Source organism: Harpia harpyja, chromosome 1 (assembly GCF_026419915.1).
Source record: "Harpia harpyja isolate bHarHar1 chromosome 1, bHarHar1 primary haplotype, whole genome shotgun sequence".
In the NCBI taxonomy this organism is placed as follows: Eukaryota; Metazoa; Chordata; class Aves; order Accipitriformes; family Accipitridae; genus Harpia; species Harpia harpyja.
In genome coordinates, this window is record NC_068940.1 from 65,708,368 (window position 1) to 65,733,368 (window position 25,001).

Below are 25,001 nucleotides of genomic sequence, written 5' to 3' on the forward strand. Positions count from 1 at the left end.
TAGTCACACGATTTTGGGGCATTAAAAGTATATTTTATTGGCTGATTAAGAAAGACTATCTCTTCGTCTTACTATGAATATATATTTTCTTGCAGCAAGCATTAATGATGACTATAGTCAACTTGGCTCAGAACTTTGTTGGAAGTAACAATGTTAATCTGCTACAACCTATTGGTCAGTTCGGTACCAGGCTTCATGGTGGAAAGGATGCTGCCAGCCCTCGCTATATTTTCACCATGTTAAGGTAAACACAAATGTAAAGCTAAACGCATGCTTTTTTAAAAAGCCTTGTTATGAAACGAAACCTTTCACAACACTACAGGGTTTTTTTTGTGGGAGAGGAGTGGGGGAGGATTGGAATATTTTGAGAGAAGCTCGAATTCTGCTTTACATCTGTAAGTGTGTTTTTGCACATGGATTTTTTGCATGATTTTCCATGCATAGAAGTGCTGTGAGAATTGTAGCTTTTAAGCAATTAAACTTTGAATCATAAGGCTGAAGACTGGAAATGTAGATCACTCAGATTAGTTACTGATCTTAAATTGTGATTTCTTGCAGAAGTAACGTTCAGTTTCCCTTTTCAGTGGGAAATCTATTCAGTTTCACAATAGAAAAATGTCTTGCTACCTGGTGGTACATCCTGCAACTCAGCATAGACTTGAAAGTTGAGATGGATTCTTTTCCTTCTGGATGAGTTTCTTCATATCAAGCTAGAATACACAAACATAATTAATAATGAAGACCTAATTTAATGATGCTGATTTTTCACAGCTAATACCTTGAAATTCAGTTTGTCATGCAGAGTGTTAAAATGTGTTCCTTAATATAAATTATAGTATTTTATAAGTTATGCTGCTGCTTTTATTTCCTAATTTCAGTGTGATATTTTGCCTAAAATTCCTTGTAGTTTCTTCTGTTCCTCTAATTGTTAGCTTTTTACATAAGTATCAGGTTTTATTCCCTTTCTCATATATGTTCTTTCTGTAGCAACCTAGGTTTGTGCATTTTCCATTTTGCATTAGGTGCTGCAAACTGTATTCACCCAGGACAATGTTCTAGATGAGCAAAAGGAGTTACCAGTAAAAACTCTGTAGTAATTTTCAGGGACTGCTAGGCCTACAATTAAGTAACAAAGCTTTGCAACTATTTGCATGCTACGTTGCTTTATTGCTGGGTGACCTACTGTCACACTGAACTGTGTTCTGAATGCTTCAAAGAATGATATTTCATAGATGTTAAATGTCATCAATTACTAGCGTATCATGTACATGCGTTACTGTGAAGGAAACAAACATCATCTGTTATGAACGTACTTTTCCTTTGGGAAGAACTTCCTTTTCTCAGGAGGTACGTACATTGTATTTTCAGCTTCAGAATGGCAAAGACAAAGGAAGACATGAAAAAATCTACAAGTAGATCATATCTGGACCCATGCACTGTTAAAGCATTGTGTACTTTACTTACAGGACTTCAGTTAAACAGTTTTCTTCTTTTTCTTTTCTAAAGCCCTTTAGCAAGGCTGCTTTTTCCATCAGTGGATGACAACTTGCTTAAATTCCTTTATGATGACAACCAACGTGTAGAGCCTGAATGGTATATTCCCATCATTCCTATGGTTTTAGTAAATGGAGCTGAAGGAATTGGTACCGGATGGGCCTGCAAACTTCCAAACTATGATACCAGAGAGATTGTAAACAATGTCAGACGAATGCTGGATGGCTTAGATCCCCACCCAATGGTAAAAATAATAGTATATACTGGTATTTTATATGTTTGCTAAACAAATCTTATTTTGTACTTAGAAAATGAGTTCGTATCACTCTAGAAATGCTTGATTATTGGAACATCTGAGTTGAATTGTCCTAGGAATTTTGTGTGGGAGCTTTACTTGACTGTTGGGATGAGGCTGGGGAAGTTCACCTTGGAGCAAAAACATTGCAATTTGTATTTTTCCAATTATTTCAGAGGACTTTTTCTTCAACCTGCTGACTGTAAGCCTTCACAGTTGCAAGTCTTACAGGGTAGTTATGACATGGCAATAGAGTAAAAAGTTGTACCATTCTTTCCTTTTTGAAGGTACCACCACTTATCTTCAGCCAAACTTAACATTTCCTCTGTCTTGTCTGAATTGTACTCTTTTATATATCTGTAAGCATAGGAGAAGATATTGTCACTGTTCAAGAAAATCAGCAGCTTCTGAACTGCATCTAGCTTCTGTTCCTTTATTTAAAATTTTATAAGAAGTCTTGGAAGTGGTGTATGTTTGAAAAAATTTGGACAGGAAGAATACCTGGGTGAACCCAGAATATCTGTAACCAACAGATGAAATACTGATAATGTAACCTTTACAGCTAATGGATATTGCTACTTTGCTGTGTTTACCAAGTCATAGAAGCAGAAACATCTTTTCTTCTCTATTTAGATCACAGTTCACTGAGTGTGCAGTATCAATTTTCATGACATAATGAATTTCCTTTTGCAAATTCTTGGGAACAATGAATACTTTTTTTTTTTTTAATTAATGCAATCCATTACCCTTCCTTTAGGACTCCTAGGCCTTCTGTGTAGTCTCACAGTCAATTGAAGCTTCACTGTGGTTGAAAGAGGCAGTTCTGCCTCCATCTAGCTCCTTTCTGTATGCTGGTATGTGTTTGTGGCTGCATGGTAAGCTGGATAAGGGAATCAATTCAGTTAAAAAAAATTCCCCACCCTGTTAGTTAATTTTTAAACTGGATGGGTTCCACTATCTTTGCCAAACAGCACAAGAATGAAAAAATGGTTAGGGGAGGTAGCACCACTTCTGTAAAGTTATTGTGAGACTGAGGTGTTAATCTACTTTCTTATCTGTGCTTGCAGTTTTCTTTAAAAAGAAAAAAAAACCAAACAACCCACAAACAAAACAACCAACCAACCCACCACCTCACTGGGTTCAGCTGCATCTTCTTAATCAGATATCTACTCTGTAGATGTTAAGACACTTGCTCCTGTCACTTGCATGTGTGTATTCTGTTTTTTCTGTAGTATTTTTTCTATGACTTAAGATTTTCACAGGCATGAAAGGCTGGTTGATGGATTAATGCAAGATAAAGTGATAGCTATATGATGTATGGGAAAAAAATTTTTTTCTGATGTTTTATTATAAAGATTGTTACCACTTTGCTGGTTTTTGCCATTTCAGCTCCCAAACTACAAAAACTTCAAAGGAACCATTCAGGAACTTGGTCAAAACCAGTATGTAGTCAGTGGTGAAATATTTGTGGTGGACCGGAACACAGTAGAAATTACAGAGCTTCCTGTAAGGACATGGACCCAAGTAAGTAACAGTGAAATACATTTACATAAAAAACAAAAACAACGAAAAGTTCCTTACTAAATTAGTTAATCCTACATCCAGATGAACTTTTAACACAATTTCTGATGATTAATACATACATGGAAGGGAAAATGGTTTCATTCTTTCATGTGCCTTTGTAGAAGATGGCTTTCTACTTGTGCCATCTACTGTCCATACTACAAAGAATGCCTGCTTCTCCTGCTGAATTATATTTAACACCCTTTTTCTTTTGAGTACAATTTTCTGTCCTTGTTAAATGCCTCTTATGTTTGTGCTAGTCTTGGCCTGCATTTTGCAGGTTATACTGGTTCTGTAAATTATAACTGGCATCAGATGTAATGCAGAAAGCTTTGAAATCTTATGTTGTTCAGTTGGTTTAAGGAATTAGGGATTTAAAGAAGTGGTTCTGGTTTTTTTTGCTACCCTATTTTTAATAGGTGTACAAGGAACAGGTTCTAGAACCTATGTTGAATGGGACTGAAAAAACTCCAGCATTAATTTCTGACTACAAGGAATACCACACTGATACGACTGTGAAATTTGTTGTGAAGATGACAGAAGAAAAACTTGCACAGGCAGAAGCTGCTGGATTGCACAAAGTCTTTAAGCTTCAAACAAGTCTTACTTGTAATTCTATGGTAACTTTTTCATGTTTGGCTATCAGAATCCTTACTGTTGCTTGTTGTAAACTCAAATGTTTTTGTAGTGTACTTTGGTACTTGGTATTGAACAGTGTATTTGAAATTGTTTCAAGAGTAGAAAATTGTAGTGATGACAAATATTAAATCAATATGGATCAGCAAATCCATTTTAGTCCTGATGAATCTTTCAAACCAAATTAGACAGGATCAGGGTGGTTAGTTTCCTGTACCTGAAAATTTCCTGTGCAGCTAACCAAAAATGGTTAATGTAAAGTAGACCATAAAAATAACTTTCTGACATATTATAATTAGATTTGAGTTTTAAACTTCAGACAAGTTACACTTTCAAAATTGCACTTTATGCAGGACTATTACTCCTCTAATAGGAGTTAAATGATCCAGTGTTTCCACCAACATAGATCCCATTTTAGGTTGTAAGGTATAGAAAACACTATCCTTAGGCTGCTGAAGACATAAGTGATGTAAATTACTCATATGGTTTATTCTGCTTGTAGCAAGATGGGAGTAAGAATGTGAGTAAATATACATGTCAGTCTATTACGAGAGGCATTTGAATTGTAAGATAACTTCTGCCAGAATATTTCCAAACAACCTGTCTTTACAGAGACTGAAAAAAGTTTTGTTTTTTTTTTATGGCAGATACTACTTTCAGATATTATCACAAAGCAAAAATACCATTACTGTTGCTATTATTGTATAAATCAAAAGCTATGTGAAAATAGTTTAAAAATAAATTAAAGACCATAGAATTGGAAGAGGAAAAAGGCCTTGCTCAACCCATTTTGTAGATTGTGCTGGAAAAGCGAATCTACCAAATGAAGGTGATAGTATTTCTCACACGTTCAAACAATCATATGAACTACCATGAGAATCTGTCTTCAAGTTAATGTTTAACAAATTACAGAATGTTTTGCAGCTTAATCCTGCATTTTCTGCCTACTGAAATAAGTACTAAGGGCTGCTTTCTGTGTATGTGTAGGAATTAATCTGCCTAAGTATAAGCATCTTAAAAAGTTACACGAGCTAGTCATTGTTCACCCAACTCCTAAATAGGTATTTTAGATAGATGAATTGCCCTCTAGAGGGGTTTATTTCTTTCAGATGAGTATAGAGGGCACCTAGGGTGACTAGTTCACCTATAAATGTCTAAACTGGAGATGTTAGAAGTCAGGCAGGATTGATTCCACCTATGATGTAAAAATGATTTCTTACTTTGTTTGCGCTTGAACTTGAAGGATGGCAGTTTTCACAGCTGAAAAGTGGAAGATTTCACAGCTGAACTGGAAGATTATTAAAGATGCTTTTAAACTGTTATGTTAAATAGTTGTAAATCATTAGGTGCCATTTGAACTTGTGCTTTAATATTCAGATAAAATTAGTCATTCAGCTGAATTCAGGCATATTTCTCTATATAGCTGTCTTCCTGTTTGAACGTGTTACCATAAATCTCATCTTAAATCTACTTGTGAATAAAAATAAAATCTATCCAGCTATGTGCTGTGTAGTTCCACAGTAAGGTCTGAGTTTGCAGTCTTCAAAATACTGCTTTTTGTATGGTGCATGTATATGTGCAATAGAAATAAACTCATACACAAAGGCTAACAAAGTTTGAGTTATGCAATCTATCTCAAGCAGTATATTATGTATTTTATAGGTGCTATTTGACCATATGGGATGTTTAAAGAAGTATGAAACTGTGCAAGACATCTTGAAGGAGTTCTTTGATTTGCGATTACATTATTATAGTTTACGCAAGGAATGGCTTGTGGGAATGTTGGGTGCAGAATCTACCAAGCTTAACAATCAAGCTCGTTTCATTCTGGAGAAGATACAAGGAAAAATTACTATAGGTGAGTAAATGTAAGTTAGAATTGGTAACATTGGGGGGAAATCTGGAAATGATTTAAATATAATAGAATGTACTTGCATGCAAGACAAGTATCTTCATGACACTGCTTTTTTTTCTTTTTCTTTCCCTCCCCTACCCCTGGTGTTGTATGTGTGTCTTGTAGAGAACAGATCAAAAAGAGATTTGATTCAGATGTTGGTCCAGAGAGGTTATGAATCTGATCCAGTAAAAGCCTGGAAAGAAGCACAGGAAAAGGTAATAATCTGAAATCTCTGCTGGATATATTTGATGCTGTTAATATTATAAATTATATTAATTTATTCATAGAATCATAGAATCATTTCGGTTGGAAAAGACCTTCAAGATCATCAAGTCCAACCATTAACCATGCCCCCAAAACCATGCCCTGGAGTACCCTGTCCACTCGCTTTTTGAATACCTCCAGGCATGGTGACTCAACCACTTCCCTGGGCAGCCCATTCCAATGTTTGACAACCCTCTCAGTAAAAAAATTTTTCCTAATATCTAACCTAAATCTCCCTTGCCTCAACTTGAGGCCATTTCCTCTTGTCCTATCTCCAGACACCTGACAGAAGAGACCAACACCCACCTCACTACAACCCCCTTTCAGGTAGTTGTAGAGAGCGATAAGGTCTCCCCTCAGCCTGCTCTTTTCTAGACTGAACAACCCCAGATCCCTCAGCCACTCCTCATAAGACTTGTGCTCAAGGCCCCTCACCAACTTGGTTGCCCTTCTCTGGACATGATCTAGCAGCTCAATGTCTTTCCTGTAGTGAGGGGCCCAAAACTGAACACAGTACTCGAGGTGCGGCCTCACCAGTGCCGAGTACAGGGGAACAACCGCCTCCCTGTTCCTGCTGGCCACACTGTTCCTGATACAGGCTAGGATGCGATTGGCCTTCTTGGCCACCTGGGCACACTGCTGGCTCATATTCAGCCGGCTGTCAACCAGCATGCCCAGGTCTTTCTCTGCCAGGCAGCTTTCCAGGCACTCTTCCCCAAGCCTGTAGCGCTGCATGGGGTTGCCGTGACCCGAGTGCAGGACCCGGCACTTGGCCGTGTTAAACTTCATACAATTGGCCTCAGCCCATCGATCCAGCCTGTCGAGATCTCTTTGTAGAGCCTCCCTACCCTCAAGCAGATCGACCCTGCCTCCCAACTTGGTGTCGTCTGCAAACTTGCTGAGGGTGCACTCAATCCCCTCATCCAAATCATCAATAAAGATATTAAACAGAACAGGGCCCAACACCGAGCCCTGGGGAACACCACTCGTGACCCGCCGCCAACTGGATTTCACCCCATTCACCACTACCCTCTGGGCTCGTCCATCCAGCCAGTTTTTCACCCAGTGAGTAGTGCACTTATCCAGGCCACAAGACGCCAGCTTCTCAAGGAGTATGCCATGAGAGACAGTGTCAAAGGCCTTGCTGAAGTCTAGGAAAATAACATCGACAGCCTTTCCCTCATCCACTAGGCGGGTCACCTGGTCATAGAAGGAGATCAGGTTGGTCAAGCAGGACCTGCCTTTCATGAACCCATGCTGACTGGGCCTGATCCCCCTCTTATCCTGGAGCTGCCGTGTGAGTGCTCTCAAGACAAACCGTTCCATAATCTTTCCCGGTACCGAGGTCAGGCTGACAGGCCTGTAGTTGCCCGGATCCTCCCTCCAACCCTTCTTATAAATGGGAGTCACATTGGCAAGCCTCCAGTCCTCTGGGACCTCCCCTGTTGACCAGGAATGCTGATAGATGATAGAGAGTGGCTTGGCAAGGACCTCAGCCAGTTCCCTCAAGTACTCTTGGATGGATCCCATCAGGTCCCATAGATTTGTGAGTGTCCAGATGGCGTAACAGGTCCCTAACTAATTCCTCCTGGATTAAGGGGGGTATGTTATGCTCTTCATCCTTACCTTCCAGCTCATGAGGTGGAGTACCCTGAGGATGATTGGACTCACTATTAAAGACTGAGGCAAAGAAGGCATTAAGTACCTCGGCCTTTTCCTCATCACTGGTTGCTACGTTCCCTTCTGTATCCATTAAAGGATAGATATTCTCCTTGGGATTCTTTTTACTGTTAACATATTTGTAAAAACATTTTTTGTTGTCCCTTACGATAGTGGCCAGATTTAGTTCTAGCTGAGCTTTCACCTTTCTAATTTTCTCTCTGTATGATCTAACAAGATCCCTGTACTCCTCCCAAGTTGCCCGCCCTTTCCTCCAGAGATGATAAACTCTCCTTTTTTTCTTAAGTCCTAGCAAAAGCTCCCCATTCAGCCAGGCCGGTCGTTTTCCTCGGCGGTTTGACTTGCGGCACATGGGAATAGCCTGGTCCTGAGCCATTAAGATTTCCTTTTTAAAGATGTTTATTTTCTAGTAGTCTAAATTTATAGCACACAACACTTTTAAAAGATTATTCATTACTCCTATTGGCTTCCATTTTTAAAAATACATTGAACTTCTATAAAAATATTGTCGCATAATATTGGTATTGTATATGGATAATTCTTAGAAGAAAACTAGATAATACAAGTCTGAAGATGAGAATACAGAGGACTGAATTTCTTAATGTACCCAAATGAGAACTGGCAACTTGATTTCTGACTGGCTGATACATAAAATGCTGCATCAGTTACCCCACACAAGCTGATTTTCCCCTTTATCATTTATTTGTCATATGATTGCAAAATGTAATTATTTATATATAACTGAATCATCAGTTTTCTGTAATGAAACATGAATATTATAAAGCTATGACTTTTGAACTTACTTTAGTAAATTTGACCTTGACCTGTATTTATTTCTGCTTTTTTAAAACCCAGTAGGGTGTTTTTATAGTTCCAAAAGAGATACATGACAAGTTTAATTTCATGCTTTACTGTGGTAAGATGAAACTACTTTGAAAAGCATCTTCAAATTTGTCAGCCACCCCTTCTCTACCATTGCCACTGCTTTCACAATTTGTTTTCATTTCTCATTTAATTTGCTTTGCTTTTTTTTACTACTGTATTTTAACTCCATGTAGTGTGTTGTATTTTATAACAAAACTATTACTATGAGAAATTTTTATTGACTTTCAAACCACAGTTTGTACATTCAGGGCTTTGGTAGCAGTTTTTATCCAAAAGACTGGGCTCATTTCCAAAGAAACAGATATACATGAATATCCAAGGGCAAAGGTCTCAACCGTGTGAGATAGCTAGGACGGTACCAGTATCTGTAGCCAACAGCATACAAGGCATATGGTTAGCATCGGGTTCGGATTAGTTTTCTTAAATCAAATTATTAAATAATCCACCTATAGAAGGTCACAAGAACATGACCTTTTGGAAAGGTCCAGAAAAATGTTAAGGTTACTGAATCTATGAGGGCATACCTTACTACTCTGTGATGGTGCTTTGGAGCAGCGTTACAATTCATGCATAGAGCTAAGATTATTAATACTTGTAATTGTGCATACTTCAGGCAGCAGAAGAGGAGGACCCACAGAACCCGAATGATGATGCTTCCTCTGCTTCTGGCTCAACTTCTGGCCCTGACTTTAACTATATCTTAAACATGTCTCTGTGGTCACTCACGAAAGAGAAAGTAGAAGAGTTAATTAAGCAGAGAGATTCAAAGGTTGGTACCCCATGGAAGACTTGTTCTGAAATGATATAGTAATTACTGATGTGTCTAATTGTGAATGTTCAGTTTCAATAGTATTTACTTTAGTTGTAACTTAGTAACTTACATTCTACATACTACTTTCATGTTTTAGGAGAGAGAACTAAATGACCTTAAAAGGAAATCTTCTTCAGATCTCTGGAAAGAAGATTTAGCGGCCTTTGTCGAAGAGCTTGAAGTATGTTTTATTTTACATATCTTTCTGAAAATATTACATTTAAATTAGTTTAATTAAAAGCATTAATCAATTACAAGTATTAAAATTTAAGCAAAAAAATAACAATAAAATACCACATTTTGGATTAAAAGCAGATAGACCTCCAAATATAATGGTAAGTGGGAAATCAATATTGGGTATTAGTGTTCTTAGTTGTGTTCCTCAAGCATTGTCTCTTGCATCTATACAATTTAATGTTTTTTCCAAGTCAGTGATGATAAAAGAAAAATTAGCAGGAAAAAAATTGTTTTCAAGTGATACAAAAAACTGGGAGTAGTAACTGGTAATAGTAATAATTACAGCAATTCTACATGATCTAATTGGTTGTGAGGCAATAAGTATTGTCAAATGCAAAGCTGTACATGTAGGAACGAAGTGTGAAGACCATAAGTACTATATGAGGGGCTCTTTCTTTGCCTCATCAGTAACTCTGGAAAAAGGTGAAGTCCTATTGGTGGATAACTTGCTGAGCCTCAGCTTTTAATACTGCCTGAAAAGGGCTGATGTAATCTTTTGAAGTGACACAGGATGACACAAATAAGATGTTTGTTTTATTTCTGTGTGTATTCGTGGTACAGCTGCAATTGGAAGTGTTCTGTTCAGAAGTCTGTACTTCAGCTATATGTTCGTACTGTGAAAAAAGCTGATTAAAGGACTAAAAAATGTGCCTTAAAAATTACTCTAGAAACTAGCTGCTTAAATTAAACACTGAAATACTGAAGAGATACATCAGTACCCAGCCACATATATGAGAAAGAGAAAATTGATAAAAGAAAGATTTTCAGTCTAGCAATGTCCAAAAGTTTGTATTTATTTAATCTTGAATAAAAGTGTAGTTTTTAACTGTACAGGGTAATGAAGAATTTACCAAGATTAAGTGGTTGGTTTTCCATTACTGGAAAGTGTGTTACAATTCAAGTGAGAATTAAGGGAAGTCTTATGCTCCATGTTAAAGGGAGATGAATCTTAAATAATCACCATGTTTCACTTTGTCCTCATTAAAAAACAATGTGTTCCTCCCACCCCACCCTTTCTTGTTCATTAGAAAGTAGAAGCCCAGGAAAGAGAAGATGTTTTGGCTGGCATGGTTGGCAAACCAATAAAAGGCAAAGTTGGTAAACCCAAGATGAAGAAACTTCAGTTGGAAGAGACTATGCCATCACCATTTGGCAGAAGAATAGTTCCACAGATTACATCTGCCATGAAAGCTGATGCCAGTAGGAAATTGCTGAAAAAGAAAAAGGTAAATCAAAACTGTTGTTATAGTTAGATTATTTATTATTTAACTGCTATATTTCTCTACTCTATTAGCATAAATCCAAACCACTAGACCTCATTAATGCTGTGTTTATACTGTTTCGCTGACCTAATGCATGAAGAAGTTAATACTGGATTTCTTTTACATTTGCAAGCCTCTTGAGACTACTTACTGTTCAGGTGGTTTTATTGAGATTTCTTCTTTGCAAGACTGTTCAACGAATGTCAGTATACTAGTCTACTTTCATTTATTATCTTCTGCAAAACTATTCCAGTTCTATCTTGAAATATAAAGGTGTAATTTACTTTATTTTGCCCAACTTTTTTATATTTTTAGGGTGAAACTGATTCTCTAGCAATAAAAATGGAATTTGATGAAGAATTTGGTGGTGTGCCAGCTGAGGGTGGTGGGGATGACTCAATGACTACATCAGCCACAGCAACTAAAACCCCTAAACCTAAGAGAGAGAAGAAGGAACCTGGTAAGATCCTTACACAGTCATAGTTAACCTTAATTGTGTATACTAATTGGGCATTAAATATATTTTTAACACATAGTGAGAAGGGAAATATACCACAATAATCACTATTTCATCTGGTTTTCTTCCCTGAAGAGATGTGTGGAAACACTTGAAAGTACTCTGCTGAAATTTCTGTTAATGTAAGCTGCTTTTCTGGGGGTGGCGGATCTTACATTTTCTACCTTTGATTTTTTTGGGGGGGGTCTAAATCTTTGAATTTGTGAGTAGAAAAACAGATTATTTTTACGTAATTAGACTAATTCTGTGCAAACTGAAATTTCTAGTTTGCATGCTCTCTGTCGAAGGACATGGCACTCACTTTCAGTCTGAGTAACGGTATAGATTGTAAAACTTGATTAAATATATTTTCCTATTGACATATTCAGTCGTTCTGACTTTTTAAAAGTTATGCATGTTATGACTTGGCAGACTAACCAAAGTCTATATTAACTTTCCTTTTTCCTCTGTTAGTAGAAATTTATTATTAGTTTGAGATATACTTAGTAATGGGGGGGGACAGTAACAAAAAAGAAAGCTAAAGACAAAGGAGAAGGGTTAAGTATGAGGCTTTAGAAAGAAAAAAAAAAGAATAAAAAATGGTTATGTAAATACTTCTTCTGAGATAAGATTTGGTTTTAATTATTCAGGGGATTATCCAACCTTAATAGATTAACTGAGTACAGTTATGACTGAGTTGTCTACATGCAGCTCAAATCTACCCTAGCCGGTGTTCAGCCAGAGCCAATTAGCCCAGCTTGACCTGAGCTTGCCCTGCAATTGACTGACTGCATTGTTACCCCCGATAGGGTATTCTCTGCTTCCCATGTTAACTGAATTTTTCCAATAGCTGTTCCTGATCATGTTCCCTGCGTGATGGAAAACTGCTTGTTCTTTTCCTGGAAAACCACAGCAACCTTTAAAAAATGGAAGTTTGACTGCAGAGGAGCTAAAACTTCAAATTAGAGGCTTTTATGTTTTTCAGTTATAAACCAAATTTGTTTGGGAGCAGCAGGTCAAGTTCTGTGCAAAATCATTTCATCATGTTAAATTTTTCTTCAGGAAGGAGAAGAAAATTTACAACATTTAAAGGAGAGCATTTTAAGACAAAAAAAATCTATGCTAAATTTATGCATCATAAACGATCAGAAAATATGAAAATATTTTTTGCCCTGACTGTAGTAAATGCTTTAACTTGTGGCAGGTACTAGGGTAAGAAGAACACCATCATCTACAAAATCCAGTGCAAAAAAAGTGAAGAAACGAAACCCGTGGTCAGATGATGAATCTAAGTCTGAAAGTGATTTAGAAGAGAATGAGCCTGTGATTATTCCAAGAGACTCACTGCTTAGGAGAGCTGCAGGTACCCAAGCTTTTGTGAATTGTGCATTGTGACTGAAAGTTTCAACTACAAACCTACATTTTCCTTTGACCATAGCCTTTCTTTAGGACTTTATCTCCTACAGATAGCTTGCATTACATTTTCTTCACTGTGCGGTTAGTGAAAAAACTCTTTAATGTCAAGACCAGGAACTTAAGAGTTAATAGGAAAGATTTTGTAACTTGGTCCAGAAATCTTTTCCCTTATTCTAAACACTAGAATAGAAATTACTCACAAAACTAGTGAATTATACAAGAAATAGACAAGCTAATACTGTTACAAATGAAGAAATTACTCTAATGCAATTTTAATGTCAAAAAAGGCCCAAAAGCCCAAATGGCTAGTAAAAATTTATCAAAAAAATTCTGAACAGTCCATGAAAAGCAAAAATATCAGAGACTGAAAGCTTGGAAAATATATAAATATTTGATAGTTTAAGAAAAACACAGATTTTTTTCCTGGAAAATTGTTGATCAATTTTTCAAGCACTTGATTAGGAAGAATGTTCAAATGGTAGATTCAAGAAAACTTCAATTGTAAGTGAAGGATTCTCACTCCTCATACATACTTACACAGTGATGTCTCCATAATGCCATTAGCTGAAGGTATGAGCAAGCCACAAGTGGTGTTAGATGTTTGGTAACACTTTAAATTATGTCCCTTTATTCTTCTAGGCTCAAACAAGTTTCTTTTCCCCCAGTCTTTTGTCTTGTATACTCTGAGGCAGGGATTCTTTAGTGACTTACACTTCAGTTTATTTATGTATTAACATGAACAACTATTTTGAAATGTGTATATGTGTGATTTTTTTTTCTTTTTTTTTTTTTTTTTTTTTTAGCTGAGAGGCCCAAGTATACTTTTGACTTCTCAGAAGAAGAAGATGATGCCGATGATGATGATGATGCCAACAATAATAATGATTTGGATGAGCTCAAAGTAAAAGCCTCTCCAGTTACAAATGACAGAGAGGATGAGTTTGTTCCCTCAGACAGTTTAGAAAAAGATGAATATGACTTCTCCCCAGCCAAATCAAAGCCATCTCCAGAGTAAGTACTGTAACTCAGCAGTATTTCTTCACTAATATTTTTTTTTAATGCAGAAATCTGAACAAAACTGAGAAATATCAACCTGTTATTACTCTACATGTACCATGTAAAATAAAATTCATACATTTTGGGGGGGAATTAAAGCATATGTTATCTCAGCCTTGCAATTGACCAATGCAGAGGTAAACATGACTTACCAAATTATGGTACACTGTCAGCAATATCATCTGTTAAACTGCATTTTGTAAGATTCTCCGTTTTCCATCTTGTGCCAGTCTGGTATACAGAACTGTTGAAAAAAATGTAGTTCTGTTAATTTTAAATGCCTGAAGTTCATGACTGAACGGAGATTTTAGGGGTTTGACTGCTGCAAGCATATACAAAAATGCTATGAATGCTATAAATGTAGTGCTAAAACAGGAATTTAATCTCATATGGATATCATAATGTCTACATACTTCAGTATGTAGTTAATGCAACTCATATAATTTCTTTTTCCTGTTTGCAAGTAGAAAAACGTCTCAAGACAAGAAAAATCAAGATTTTGGGAACATCTTCTCTTTTCCATCTTACTCTCAGAAGACAGATGATGGTAAGCTTGTTTCCACTCATCTATTTAATCTTATAGCACCTGTTATGGAATATATTAGGGACTTTGTTGTATACACAAACTTCACACAGTAGTTACAGAAGAAGGATGTCCAGATTTATAGAGGGGAAAGGGGAAGGAGGTTCTGATCCTTAGAGGAACAAAGCTTGTATCATGGATAAGAAAGTCACAGTACATCCATAGCCTAGCTGTAGTATCAGAAGCACTTTTCTGAGATTAATTTTAACTGTAATTCATATTGATGATTTAAAATATGCAGTGAACGAATCTTATTCTAAACATACTCTGTGATTGTAGATACACCAAAATTGGACAGTGATGAAGAGGATTCTGCTCCTGTTTTCTCATCATCTTTTGTCCCAAAACAAACAGAGAAAATTTCAAGTAAAACAGTAGCTGCTAAAAAGGGTACGTATAGGATTGTCCTATAAGCCAATCCATTTACTTAGAACTCCTCTCCTCCACCTTTGTGTTGTGTCTTCACATCTTCAAAGTGGGAACTGCACTTGTTTGTTTGGAACTCGGTGAAATTCAGCATTGATTGTGAACTTCTTCCAGCTCCTTAATGACATTAATTTCTTTTTTTCCACTGGCTACTGTAGTGTCAAAACTTAATACTTTCCACATATGGAGCTGGTGTTCAGCATTTGGTTAGTTTAACTAATGGGAGGTTTTTACCCTCAGGGAGTAAGTGAAATAAGATGACCTTGGGGTTGAAGATAGTCTTCTATAATGGATCTAACTTACTTTAAAAGGAAGGAGAGCAAGTGCAAGGGAGGAATCCCCGAGAAATATTTATGTCCCAAGTAGGTGTTGTGGTTTAACACCAGCTGGCAACGAAGCACCACATGGCTGCTCGCCCACCCCCTCCTGGTGGGATAGGGGAGAGAATTGGAAGAGTAAAAGTGAGAACACTCATGGGTTGAGATAAAGACAGTTTATAATAGGTAAAGCAAAAGCTGAGTGTGCAAGCAAAGCGAAACAAGGAATTCATTCACCACTTCCCATCAGCAGGCAGGTTTTCAGCCATCTCCAGGAAAGCAGGGCTCCATCACACCTAACGGTTACTTGGGAAGACAAATGCCGTTGCTCCAAACACCCCCCCCTTTCCTCCTTCTTCCCCCAACTTTATATGCTGACCATGATGTCGTATGGTCCGGAATATCCCTGTGGTCAGTTGGGGTCAGCTGTCCTGGCTGTGTCCCCTCCCAACTTCTTGTGCCCCCCCAGCCTGCTCGGTGGTGGGGTGGGGTGAGGAGCAGAAAAGGCCTTGGCTCTGTGTAAGCCCTGCTCAGCAGTAATGAAAACATCCCTGTGTTATCAACGCTGTTTTCAGCACAAATCCAAAATGTAGCCCCATACTAGCTACTGTGAAGAAATTTAACTCTATCCTAGCCAAAACCAGCACAGTAGGCTATTGCAGTAAGTTCCACCTGGCACAGTTGTTTTTCTTGAAATGGAGAATGAAAGGATCTTCTCAAACTTCAGAGGTATAAATTCTTTTAATTATTAGTCAGGCTTTTAGAACTGGCACCTTGCAGGATCTTACATTGCAGAATTAAGGACAATTCCAAGAAAAGCATATTTATTATTTGGGTTTGTTTCTGTGGTTGTGCTTGGGTATTTGTAGGAATAAGGTTTTTTTTTCTCTGTTTACCTTAGGGAATATTGGTTTATTGGCTGTTAGTGCTACTTTTAAGAGAAAGACTTGCACTCGTTTCTAAATGTGTTAAAGATTATGCTAGACACTTGCCATAATTAATGGCAAAAATAATGTTTTTTCTTACCTAATAGTAGTTTAAATAGCTTATAAAATACAGTTCTTAGCACATGATAGACTGGGAATTTTGTTGCTTTCAGATCTTTGCCTTTCTTCCTGTACGTCTTTCAGATAATTTCCTTTTTTCTTGCTGCTCAATTTTCTGTCCTCCAAAAGCATTTTTTTTTTTCCTGTGATACTGTGGCCTTTGTTTTTTAAAACTTCTTTTGACCAACTTGCAGCTGAACTTAATGTATTAATTCTTCCCCAAAAAGATCTCTCGAGGAAATCTGGAAGAAAGCAGCCAGTTACATTAGTTAACTTTTTTAAAAATAAGGAAAAAAATATCTTGTGTAATATATTAGGTACCAGTGAATTGCAGCATCTTTTTATCCTCTCCTCCATTGCTTCCCTATTTCTAATCTCTTTCTTGCTGCATTGTCTAATCTAATTTGTAAACTGTTTGAATTAGAAAATGTCTAAATGCTTCTCAAACACTTTCAGCTAGTAAAGTTCTGTAATACAATAAATGAAGATTGTTTACAGAAATAGCTGATCTCTAATAGAACAGTCTTTTATGTTAAACTTCTGTACTGCAGTAAATACAAGAGAGGACTATGTATGCAGTAGCTAGGCATGGATGCAATTTAACACTCAATCTCTTTCTCCCTCTCTGTTTTTTGAAGGACTGGATCTGATGAGTTGTCATTAACCTAACTTGAAATCTTAAAATACAGCTGTGATCTGGTTTTGAGTTTCTAATTAACCTTTACACTCACAAAACAGGTATAAACAGGCTCTCTTTCAAGCAAAAGTTAAATTTTTGCCTCAGAGTAGCCTTGGGGACACAGTCTCCCTCTCAGTGCTTGACAGTGTGACAGGTTGCTTTCACCGGTTTTCATCTCTTCTCCTTTGCCCAGATTAGACATGACCACAGTTTCATGATCACAGTTTGACAGTGCGGTGACAACCTAGCATGCCTAGTTCATTGCTTATCTGGTATCCTTTTAGTAGTCTCCTTGATTCTAAGTCTATCTTCTTACCCTGTATCAGCAGTCCCTTCAAAACCCATTGTCTGGTGTAATGTTCCATCCACTCAGTCTCACACTGGGAATGCCTATTGTGTGGCTGAAACAATTGTTCCAGAGTTGTTTGATTTTCTGCGACTTCAGAGCTTGGATTTGTAAGGATGGAAAGCTGAAACTGAAGAACCATTTGTTGTGCCTTGCTATCTGTACAGCACCACTCCCTTCTCAATGAGAAGAAATAAAGGAATAGGTATGAGTTCATTCAGCTTCTTTTCAGACTTCGATCAATTTGAGATGGAATTTCTTGACCTCTGGTGTTCGCTACAGAGGATCAAGAGACTGCTGAGCTTGCTTTCCATGCGCTGTTTGAGAGGTCTGTGGTTGTAGTGCTTTAAGCCTAAGAGAAATCTTGAAAAGCAGTCTTACTCTTTGATTATAAGCAGCTGCTCACCTTGAACAGCCCAGCTATTGAGATTCTAGCAGAGAGATGTACCCTTTGTGTCAGCTGTAGGACTGATAATATTCCTGGACTTTCTACCAAAAACTTGGGCTTCTTGAGAGCCTGTGTACATTGACCCCACCGCAGACTTCTGTTTCATGTCATGATACCCAGTGGAGAGCTTGGCTGAGCTGACTGCGCTCTAGTTGCTGTCAGAGATCCTTCCTACTTGTGCAGGCATTAGGTATATAATCTAAGGCAGCAGTTCAGAATCCTACTAGAGTTAGTACAGAGGGAAATGCATGTTCTGGAAGCCATGGACACTATTACTTCAGCCACCAGATAACGATTAGGAGGTTTGCCATCCTTCATACTTGGCGTTCTGCAGGCAGACTTCACAGGAGTTGACCAGTGATGACAGGCTCTGTTTCAAGGGAAGAACAAGTCTAGTGTTTGTGGCAATGTGTCATACCTCTCTTTCATTACCCAGTTATTTCCTTCTTCCCAATTCCTTGTTCGTTAGTGATAAGTCTGCCCCTTTTCTAACATCAGTTAACAAACTGGAGGACTTGGGGCCAGCTGAAGAGTTACATCACATGGTATATGTGCTGGGTAGTACTTTTAATGCAGTATACTTGCCTTCTGTCTGATGATACACGAATTTCACATTAAAAGCACGAGGAACTGTGCAAGGCACAATTACCTGGCCAAAACATACACAGTCCTGTAGGAGGATGTCTAAACCTCAGCTCCTGATGTTAAATGTCACCTAGACCTAAAATGGATCCCTTCTACTAAGTTTCTCCTGGTCACAATTTCTGCTTGTCATCTTCAAGTTGATGAAACTTCTGAATCTTTCCCTTCCCTGCCCCCTAGTCTGTTTCTTATCCTAGTAAAGCTTTTTCCTGTCTGAAGGACTTTGTTGCTGTATGGGACCTAAAAACATGTACCTTAGGTAACACTGTCCCCTCCTTTACTGATAATGAGCTGCTTACTTTTGGTGATGCTTCTAGAAAGTATTATTTCTGCGTTCAGTTGCTGTGTACTTTTTCCAGGCTGACTGGTAGGTCTTTGTGGCTTACTGAGTTTTACTTCACGCTAATACAGCCGAGATGATACCTAGAGAGACCTATTTTAAGTTGCTTTCAAATATAGTTCCTGACTTCCATCCCAAGCATTGTTGCTTCCCTCCCCAAGTCTTATCTGAAATGCTGCCATAGCCAACATCATTTATTTCCCCACACCCCCCCCATCTGTGATGCCAAAGGTGGCTTTATTTTTTTTTATATTGTCAGGACCTGATACTTGGACTACCCAGTAGGTATTATCACAAAAAGCTGGAAAGACATAACCATCTTTGTGCAGTGACTCTTCAGTGGGTAGCAGTTGAAGGCATCATAGCCAAAAAGTTTGTGGAGACACTCGTGTTGTCTGAATGCATTTCTCTAGTGATACCATAAATGAAAGCTTGAGTTCTCACAAACATCCATATTCCTGGTATCTGGAGTGTTTTTTACATGTGTCCCATCACCTTTGAGGTATTCGTGGCCGATTGATAGAGGGTAGGTCAGTAGCTTATCTGAGGTTTCTGCAAAAGACCAACTTGTCTGTAAGCGCATCAACACATTATCTGATCATCTTAATCAAGGGTCTTTTCCCACTTAAGTAAGTGACTCTGTGATTCTATCCCTTGTCACCCATTGTGTGAACATACCAATGACTGTCTCTTAAAGATAACAAGACTAGTTGCGTAGCAGTAATTGAAATTCTGTAAGAAATGCCCAGATAGATATGTCCCTTTCCTGTCCTTTCTGCTTTTTCTGAAGTTCCTTTTCACTGAGATAGATTGACAGAAAACAATATGTCACAGAGTGAGTCAGATGCACTGTCTCTCAAACTCCTGCAGTAATCGTGGGGAAGGTTGTCCTGCAGTTGTACCACTGTGAAGGCAAAAATGTCACAAGCAGCAAGCTGTATCTGTAAACACTGTAATGTATCCAAACGTGTTTAAAAAAGTATCCAACCTGGAGAACTTCTGTTGCTGCTTTAGTTACTGGTAACCTGTTTTGTGCTCAAAAAGATGAAAAAGTATTTAATCAAAAACACTGGAACTTCCTGAATGCACTGATACATCTCAAAGTATGATAAAGGAAACCTCCTGTTTATTCCATGCAGTTTTAGCATAGAAACTGAAGTGTGTTTTCCCCAAGTGCAGAAACCGCTCATCTTGTTTTAATATCTGCCATTTATGCTGTAATTGAAGTATCTAATAAAATTTAATACTTCTAACCGATATGTGAATTTAACATATTTAGTATCTCTAACTTCTAACAGCAAAACTAGATGTGCCCCCTAAACCTAAAAGAGCTCCCAAGGCCAAGAAGGTGGAAACTGTAAACTCTGACTCAGATTCAGAATTCGGCATTCCAAAGAAGACTGCAGCACCCAAAGGTAAGAGTTTTGGTGCTGTGCTGCTCAGCACTCACATCTGTGTTCTCTGTAACACAGGTTCACAGTCATTTTTATAAAGCAGCAGAACTAGTGTCTCTAAAACTAGCACCACATTGATTTATTAGTAAATTAATTGCTAGTAGATTATTCAGCCATGAGCCTCTTCTATGACAAATATAGTGTACTGACTTTTCTTGACAAACAAGGTGTGAACTTATCATCTGACCTTCACTGTTGGGAATGTATTTAACAAACAGCTCCAATCCCCTTCTTTTTTTTGTTCATCATCAGTTTTACTGGATACTGCTTATTTTCTTTGATCTCAGCTTTTTACAAGACAGTAAAATCCTGGTAGTAATTCTAGTATTTTTTAAACCAATTCTTTGGTATCCTAGTTCTCAGTTGTCAGAGTACTTGCAACACAGCACACCAAGCAGTGTAACCAGAGAGGAGTCTGTAAAGGATGTGCCAGTGTTGATAGTTGAGGTTAACAGTAAATTTACTAAATAGTAAACATGAATTAATGCTGTGTAATCAGTACAGAAGGTGACTGAGGACTTGTAGTACTTCAGAAGTGTAGAAGTCATTGATCTAATGAAGTTTATCCCTGTCTTGAACTGACAGCTTGAATTGCTAGGGTGAATGGTAACTCTGGAAGAAGCATAAAAGATTTAAAACTGAGAAAATAAAATATATTGTATTTTACTGCTGTTATGAAGAAGCTCGAGTTGTAAACTAAATTTGAACTCTTTAACATGTAGACATACTAAAGTAATTTCACTAGGGTTTTTTTTTGTTGGTTTGCTGAAGTGTGGAGTTTTATTAAAAAAAAAAAAGAAAAGAAAACAAAGTTAAATCTTATTCTCTCACCTAGGAAAAGGTAGAGGGGCAAAGAAAAGGAAAGCATCCAGTTCAGAAAATGAAGGTGAATACAACCCTGGGAAGAAAACACCTAAATCAACACCAAGCAAGGTCAGTTCCATCTATGCTCTTTTCTCCTTGTAAAAAGAACCTAATGGATTACTTTGCATAAAAGGTACATGTTCTTATTATAGGTTGCTAATAGATAATGGAGGTTTAGGTGTGTTTAGAAATTAGATGTTACGTTAGAGAAGGTTTCCTTCAATTCTGAATATTAAAAGGGAAAATGTACACAGCATCACAACTGATTTGTTGTTTCTTTTCTAAAGAAATCCAAGAAGGCTGCTTTTGACCAGGATTCTGATGTGGAAATCTTTCAGTCAGGCTTTGCCTCCGAAACTGCCCCAAAGCCACGGACAGGCCGGGCTAGAAAAGAAGTTAAATATTTTGCAGAGTCCGATGAAGATGATGATTTTGATATGTTTAATTAAGTGCCCAAAGAGCACACAAATGTTTTCCAACAACTATCTTGTGTTGTCCTTTTGTCCCTTCTGTCGCAAACTTTTGTACATTTGACTTATTTTATGTGATAATGTAATTGATGGTTTTTATTATTGTGTGTAGGCATTTTAACATTTTGTTCTTACACCTACAGTTTTATGCTCTTTTTTACTCATTGAAATGTCATGTATTTGTCTGACTGGCTTGTAGAGATGTTCTAGACAGCTGTGCTAAAGCACATTTTAATTGTCATGGTTGCAAACAGCAAACCTGCTTTTTGAAATGGAGTTTAAACATTAAAAAATGGAAAACTACTCTGTGTGTGTAAAATTTGGACTGGAGGGACTACTTCTACACACTTGGGTTTTTTTTAAAATAAATATATTTTATTCTTTGCCAGGAGACTCCATGGAAAAAGGTAAACAGTATATGAACATAGAAAGCATTGTTAAACAATCTCAATGTACAAACAGAGCCAGTGAAAGTACATCACAGACTTGCTAGAATATATAAAAAAAAAAAAAATCCACTAGTGCTTTAAATGAAACCTAAGAAACTGACACTTTAAATCTGGTAACCATTCTACCACAGTTTTCACTCTGCTTCATGGTGATTTAACAAGGCCAAGAAGGCAGATTCTCTCCTTGTGTTTCTGGAAGTCCTAGCTGTACTTCCCTAGCACCTGGAAGGCTGGATAACCCAGCTAATTCCTGGCAGTTGATTCTTAAGGAAATACCCTAGACTTGCCAATTCAAAAGCTGTAGATGAGTCTGCTGGTTATCATCCCACAAAGTTTCCCTAATGGCTTGTGAACAGGTAAACAAAAACATGGTAACACTAAAAAGTGTTTCTGCCTTGGAGGCTATCACTACTGTAGAAATGTAGTAGTTAATCGTGTAGCTAGGTCACCAGCCAGGTAAGAAACCACTTCTTTAAATTTTAAAGTGACATTAACAGTGGAACAAATGACATCTGAATAACTGATCTGGCAGTTAATGCTGATACTGATGTCTCTTCTGCTAGTGCAGTGAATTTTTGTATACTTTTTACAAGGAAGGAGATGCAAACCAAGGGCATCAAAGACAAGTTTTCATATTAAACTAAATCAGACGGTCCTTTAAACTTCCTTTTCTGGATGTGTACAGTAGTCCATTTCATATGGTTGGTGTCTTGATCATTTCAGGTATGAGACAAAAGGAAAGCACCAAACATCCAGTATGGAAAATACAGCCATACGTTTGTATGTACAAAGTCATCAGAAATGCAACCAGAATTTAAAGTTTGAGATCTGTCTTGTCACCATGCAGTCTTGAATGTTCAGAGGAGAAAACAGAAGCTTAACTATTTTTTGCATGAAATGGCTGATTTAGAGTTTCAAAAGTTTGCATTTTCTAGTTTTAAGAGTTTAAACAGCAAGGAGTATATATCGATACATATGAAAATTTCTTGGTCCTTGTTGAGTTTTTATCTATATATATATACACATATATAGATATACATTAAGTCCAGAAACTAAGCAGCAGTAAAAATGTTTTTCTTGCCTTTCATCCCTGTACATAAGGTATTAGGAATGTCTGAAGTAGCTGGAAAATGTGTTATTGCACCATGGGGGATTGACTGACACTGCTGTTATCCACTGAACTAGGTGAGATACTAGGACTGTGTTCCACAGTATTGCCGTTTGAGGTTGGTGTCAGTGGTTCGTGTCCTTCAGAGTTCTCCAACATTTCCTGAATAAGCGGGGGCATGGATCCAGGAATTTCCATTTTCAATGTAATGACACGTTCTGCACCTTTAAAAAGAAAACAAAAAGTCTTTTCCATTAGTATGATTCGTACAGTTTCCTTTTTGTTAACATCATCAGCAGTAATTTCAAGGTATGTTATTTTAATGGCTTTGGCGTCTCCCCCTATACTTCTTGCGTACAAAATCATATAAGTGAACGACTTCATTACAAGAAAAAGGAGCTAGATGAGTAATCCTTAAATTAATTTTAAATTATGACATAGCAACTCATATTACAATACAGGTAAATTGGATGAACTGTTTCTTTTCATAGAATGAACCAGAATGCCATTAAATTATACTGAAAAATTAAATTAAACTGTGATCACGTAGATGTCTATAAATTGGAATATACTTTACAGTTTTTAATCTGTACTGGATCTGCAAAGACTATAGAATGACAACAATTCTGGCTGATTTGTGTTGAATAGGTGAGGCGAATCCTGTAAGAGAACTGCAGCGATGTAAGTCAGAACATTTCTTTCCCATACAGAAAACTCTGAAATAAGAATCCAAATTTAACAAACCATTGTTTTATAAAAGAATGAATTCAGGCAAAAGGATACTTTTTTTGTGAAGCTGCCTTCTGTAGTTTTTCAGGTATCTTCTCTTGTGCTAATTAACCACAAAAGTACACAAAAACACTACTACTGTTTACATCTGACTTACTTACTTACTTAACTGAAGCTAACTGTTCAGTGTTTGGCCTTGTCAAGTGTAACAACGGGTATTTTTATATAGAGATGGCTTTGCAGGCTAGTGTGTGTAAGATTAAACTAAATTACTACATCAATCCTGACTACTCAGACTGTGAGCAAACAACTAACACTAGTTTAGGGGAAAAAAAACCCCACGTGATAGTGCCTGATGCTCCTAAGATGTGTTAAGGCTGCTTGAACATGGCAGGCATACAGGGAAGGCTGTACAAACACACAGCCACCTCACACTTTGCTCATAACTTGCATAAGACATCGGCTCAGTGCTCGCAGGAAGTACTGTGCTTAGTTGGTATGCAGGGGTACAGCATGAGCAGCAGCCTGCATTTAAAAAACAGGCAGTTAACTCTGAACGAACTGCTTGGGGATTAATAAGTAAGTTACTACAACCCTAGGAATCCTTAAACGCTGGATGGACAAAACTTCTCAGTGAAAAGAAAGGCTGTCGCTGGGAAAAAGCCTGATCTGTAAAGCAAGAGGGTTCAGCTGCTGCGGTTGTTCTGTGTTGCTGCTGCTTACAGTGATAGGCAAGCCATGTTCAGAAAGCCCTCAACAGTCAGCAGTAACACTAATACAGCTTCAGGAAGTACAACATTCTGTTGTAAACAAGTGCTACAGCTGAAGGACTGAAAGTAAGTTAAACATTCAGCTACTGTGTGGTGAGGACCATAAAGAGACAGGAGTATTTAGGATTACACCTCGAATAAAGTGAGGATATACAGTAAAGATTCTGTTCCACACCGAAGCATGAATGTGCTTTACATATTTTGCTGCTGATGGGAAAAAGCTTTTTCTTACCAGGACACCACCAGGCAATTTACAGCCATAAATTCAGCATTTGAATACCTGATCGATTGCATAGGATTCCTGATCATCTTAAAATTTGAGTCTAACAGAACAGGAA

General features: G+C 37.6%; 2 protein-coding genes across 9 annotated transcripts in view; one reads left to right on the forward strand and one right to left on the reverse strand.

The window, feature by feature from the left end:
* The window catches only part of TOP2B (DNA topoisomerase II beta), a 72,532-nt gene extending 50,622 nt beyond the window's left edge, over nucleotides 1-21,910 (forward strand). Inside the window, exons 20-36 of one of the 2 annotated variants that reach the window (XM_052797928.1) lie at nucleotides 96-244; nucleotides 1,507-1,738; nucleotides 3,179-3,313; nucleotides 3,772-3,972; nucleotides 5,651-5,846; nucleotides 6,009-6,100; nucleotides 9,328-9,483; nucleotides 9,623-9,706; nucleotides 10,791-10,988; nucleotides 11,340-11,484; nucleotides 12,725-12,883; nucleotides 13,740-13,947; nucleotides 14,457-14,539; nucleotides 14,855-14,965; nucleotides 20,118-20,234; nucleotides 21,109-21,206; nucleotides 21,425-21,910. In XM_052797928.1, coding sequence (XP_052653888.1) covers nucleotides 96-244; nucleotides 1,507-1,738; nucleotides 3,179-3,313; nucleotides 3,772-3,972; nucleotides 5,651-5,846; nucleotides 6,009-6,100; nucleotides 9,328-9,483; nucleotides 9,623-9,706; nucleotides 10,791-10,988; nucleotides 11,340-11,484; nucleotides 12,725-12,883; nucleotides 13,740-13,947; nucleotides 14,457-14,539; nucleotides 14,855-14,965; nucleotides 20,118-20,234; nucleotides 21,109-21,206; nucleotides 21,425-21,586 — 2,526 coding nt within the window. In that variant the 3' untranslated portion in view covers nucleotides 21,587-21,910. The remainder of the gene's footprint in view (nucleotides 1-95; nucleotides 245-1,506; nucleotides 1,739-3,178; nucleotides 3,314-3,771; nucleotides 3,973-5,650; nucleotides 5,847-6,008; nucleotides 6,101-9,327; nucleotides 9,484-9,622; nucleotides 9,707-10,790; nucleotides 10,989-11,339; nucleotides 11,485-12,724; nucleotides 12,884-13,739; nucleotides 13,948-14,456; nucleotides 14,540-14,854; nucleotides 14,966-20,117; nucleotides 20,235-21,108; nucleotides 21,207-21,424) is intronic. The other variant, XM_052797937.1, reaches the window with a different exon arrangement.
* A 341-nt stretch (nucleotides 21,911-22,251) lies between these two features.
* Nucleotides 22,252-25,001, reverse strand: part of RARB (retinoic acid receptor beta) — a 335,127-nt gene continuing 332,377 nt past the window's right edge. For all 7 annotated transcript variants that reach the window (XM_052797965.1, XM_052797957.1, XM_052797949.1 and 4 more), the window contains one exon: nucleotides 22,252-23,388. In XM_052797965.1, coding sequence (XP_052653925.1) covers nucleotides 23,192-23,388 — 197 coding nt within the window. In that variant the 3' untranslated portion in view covers nucleotides 22,252-23,191. The remainder of the gene's footprint in view (nucleotides 23,389-25,001) is intronic.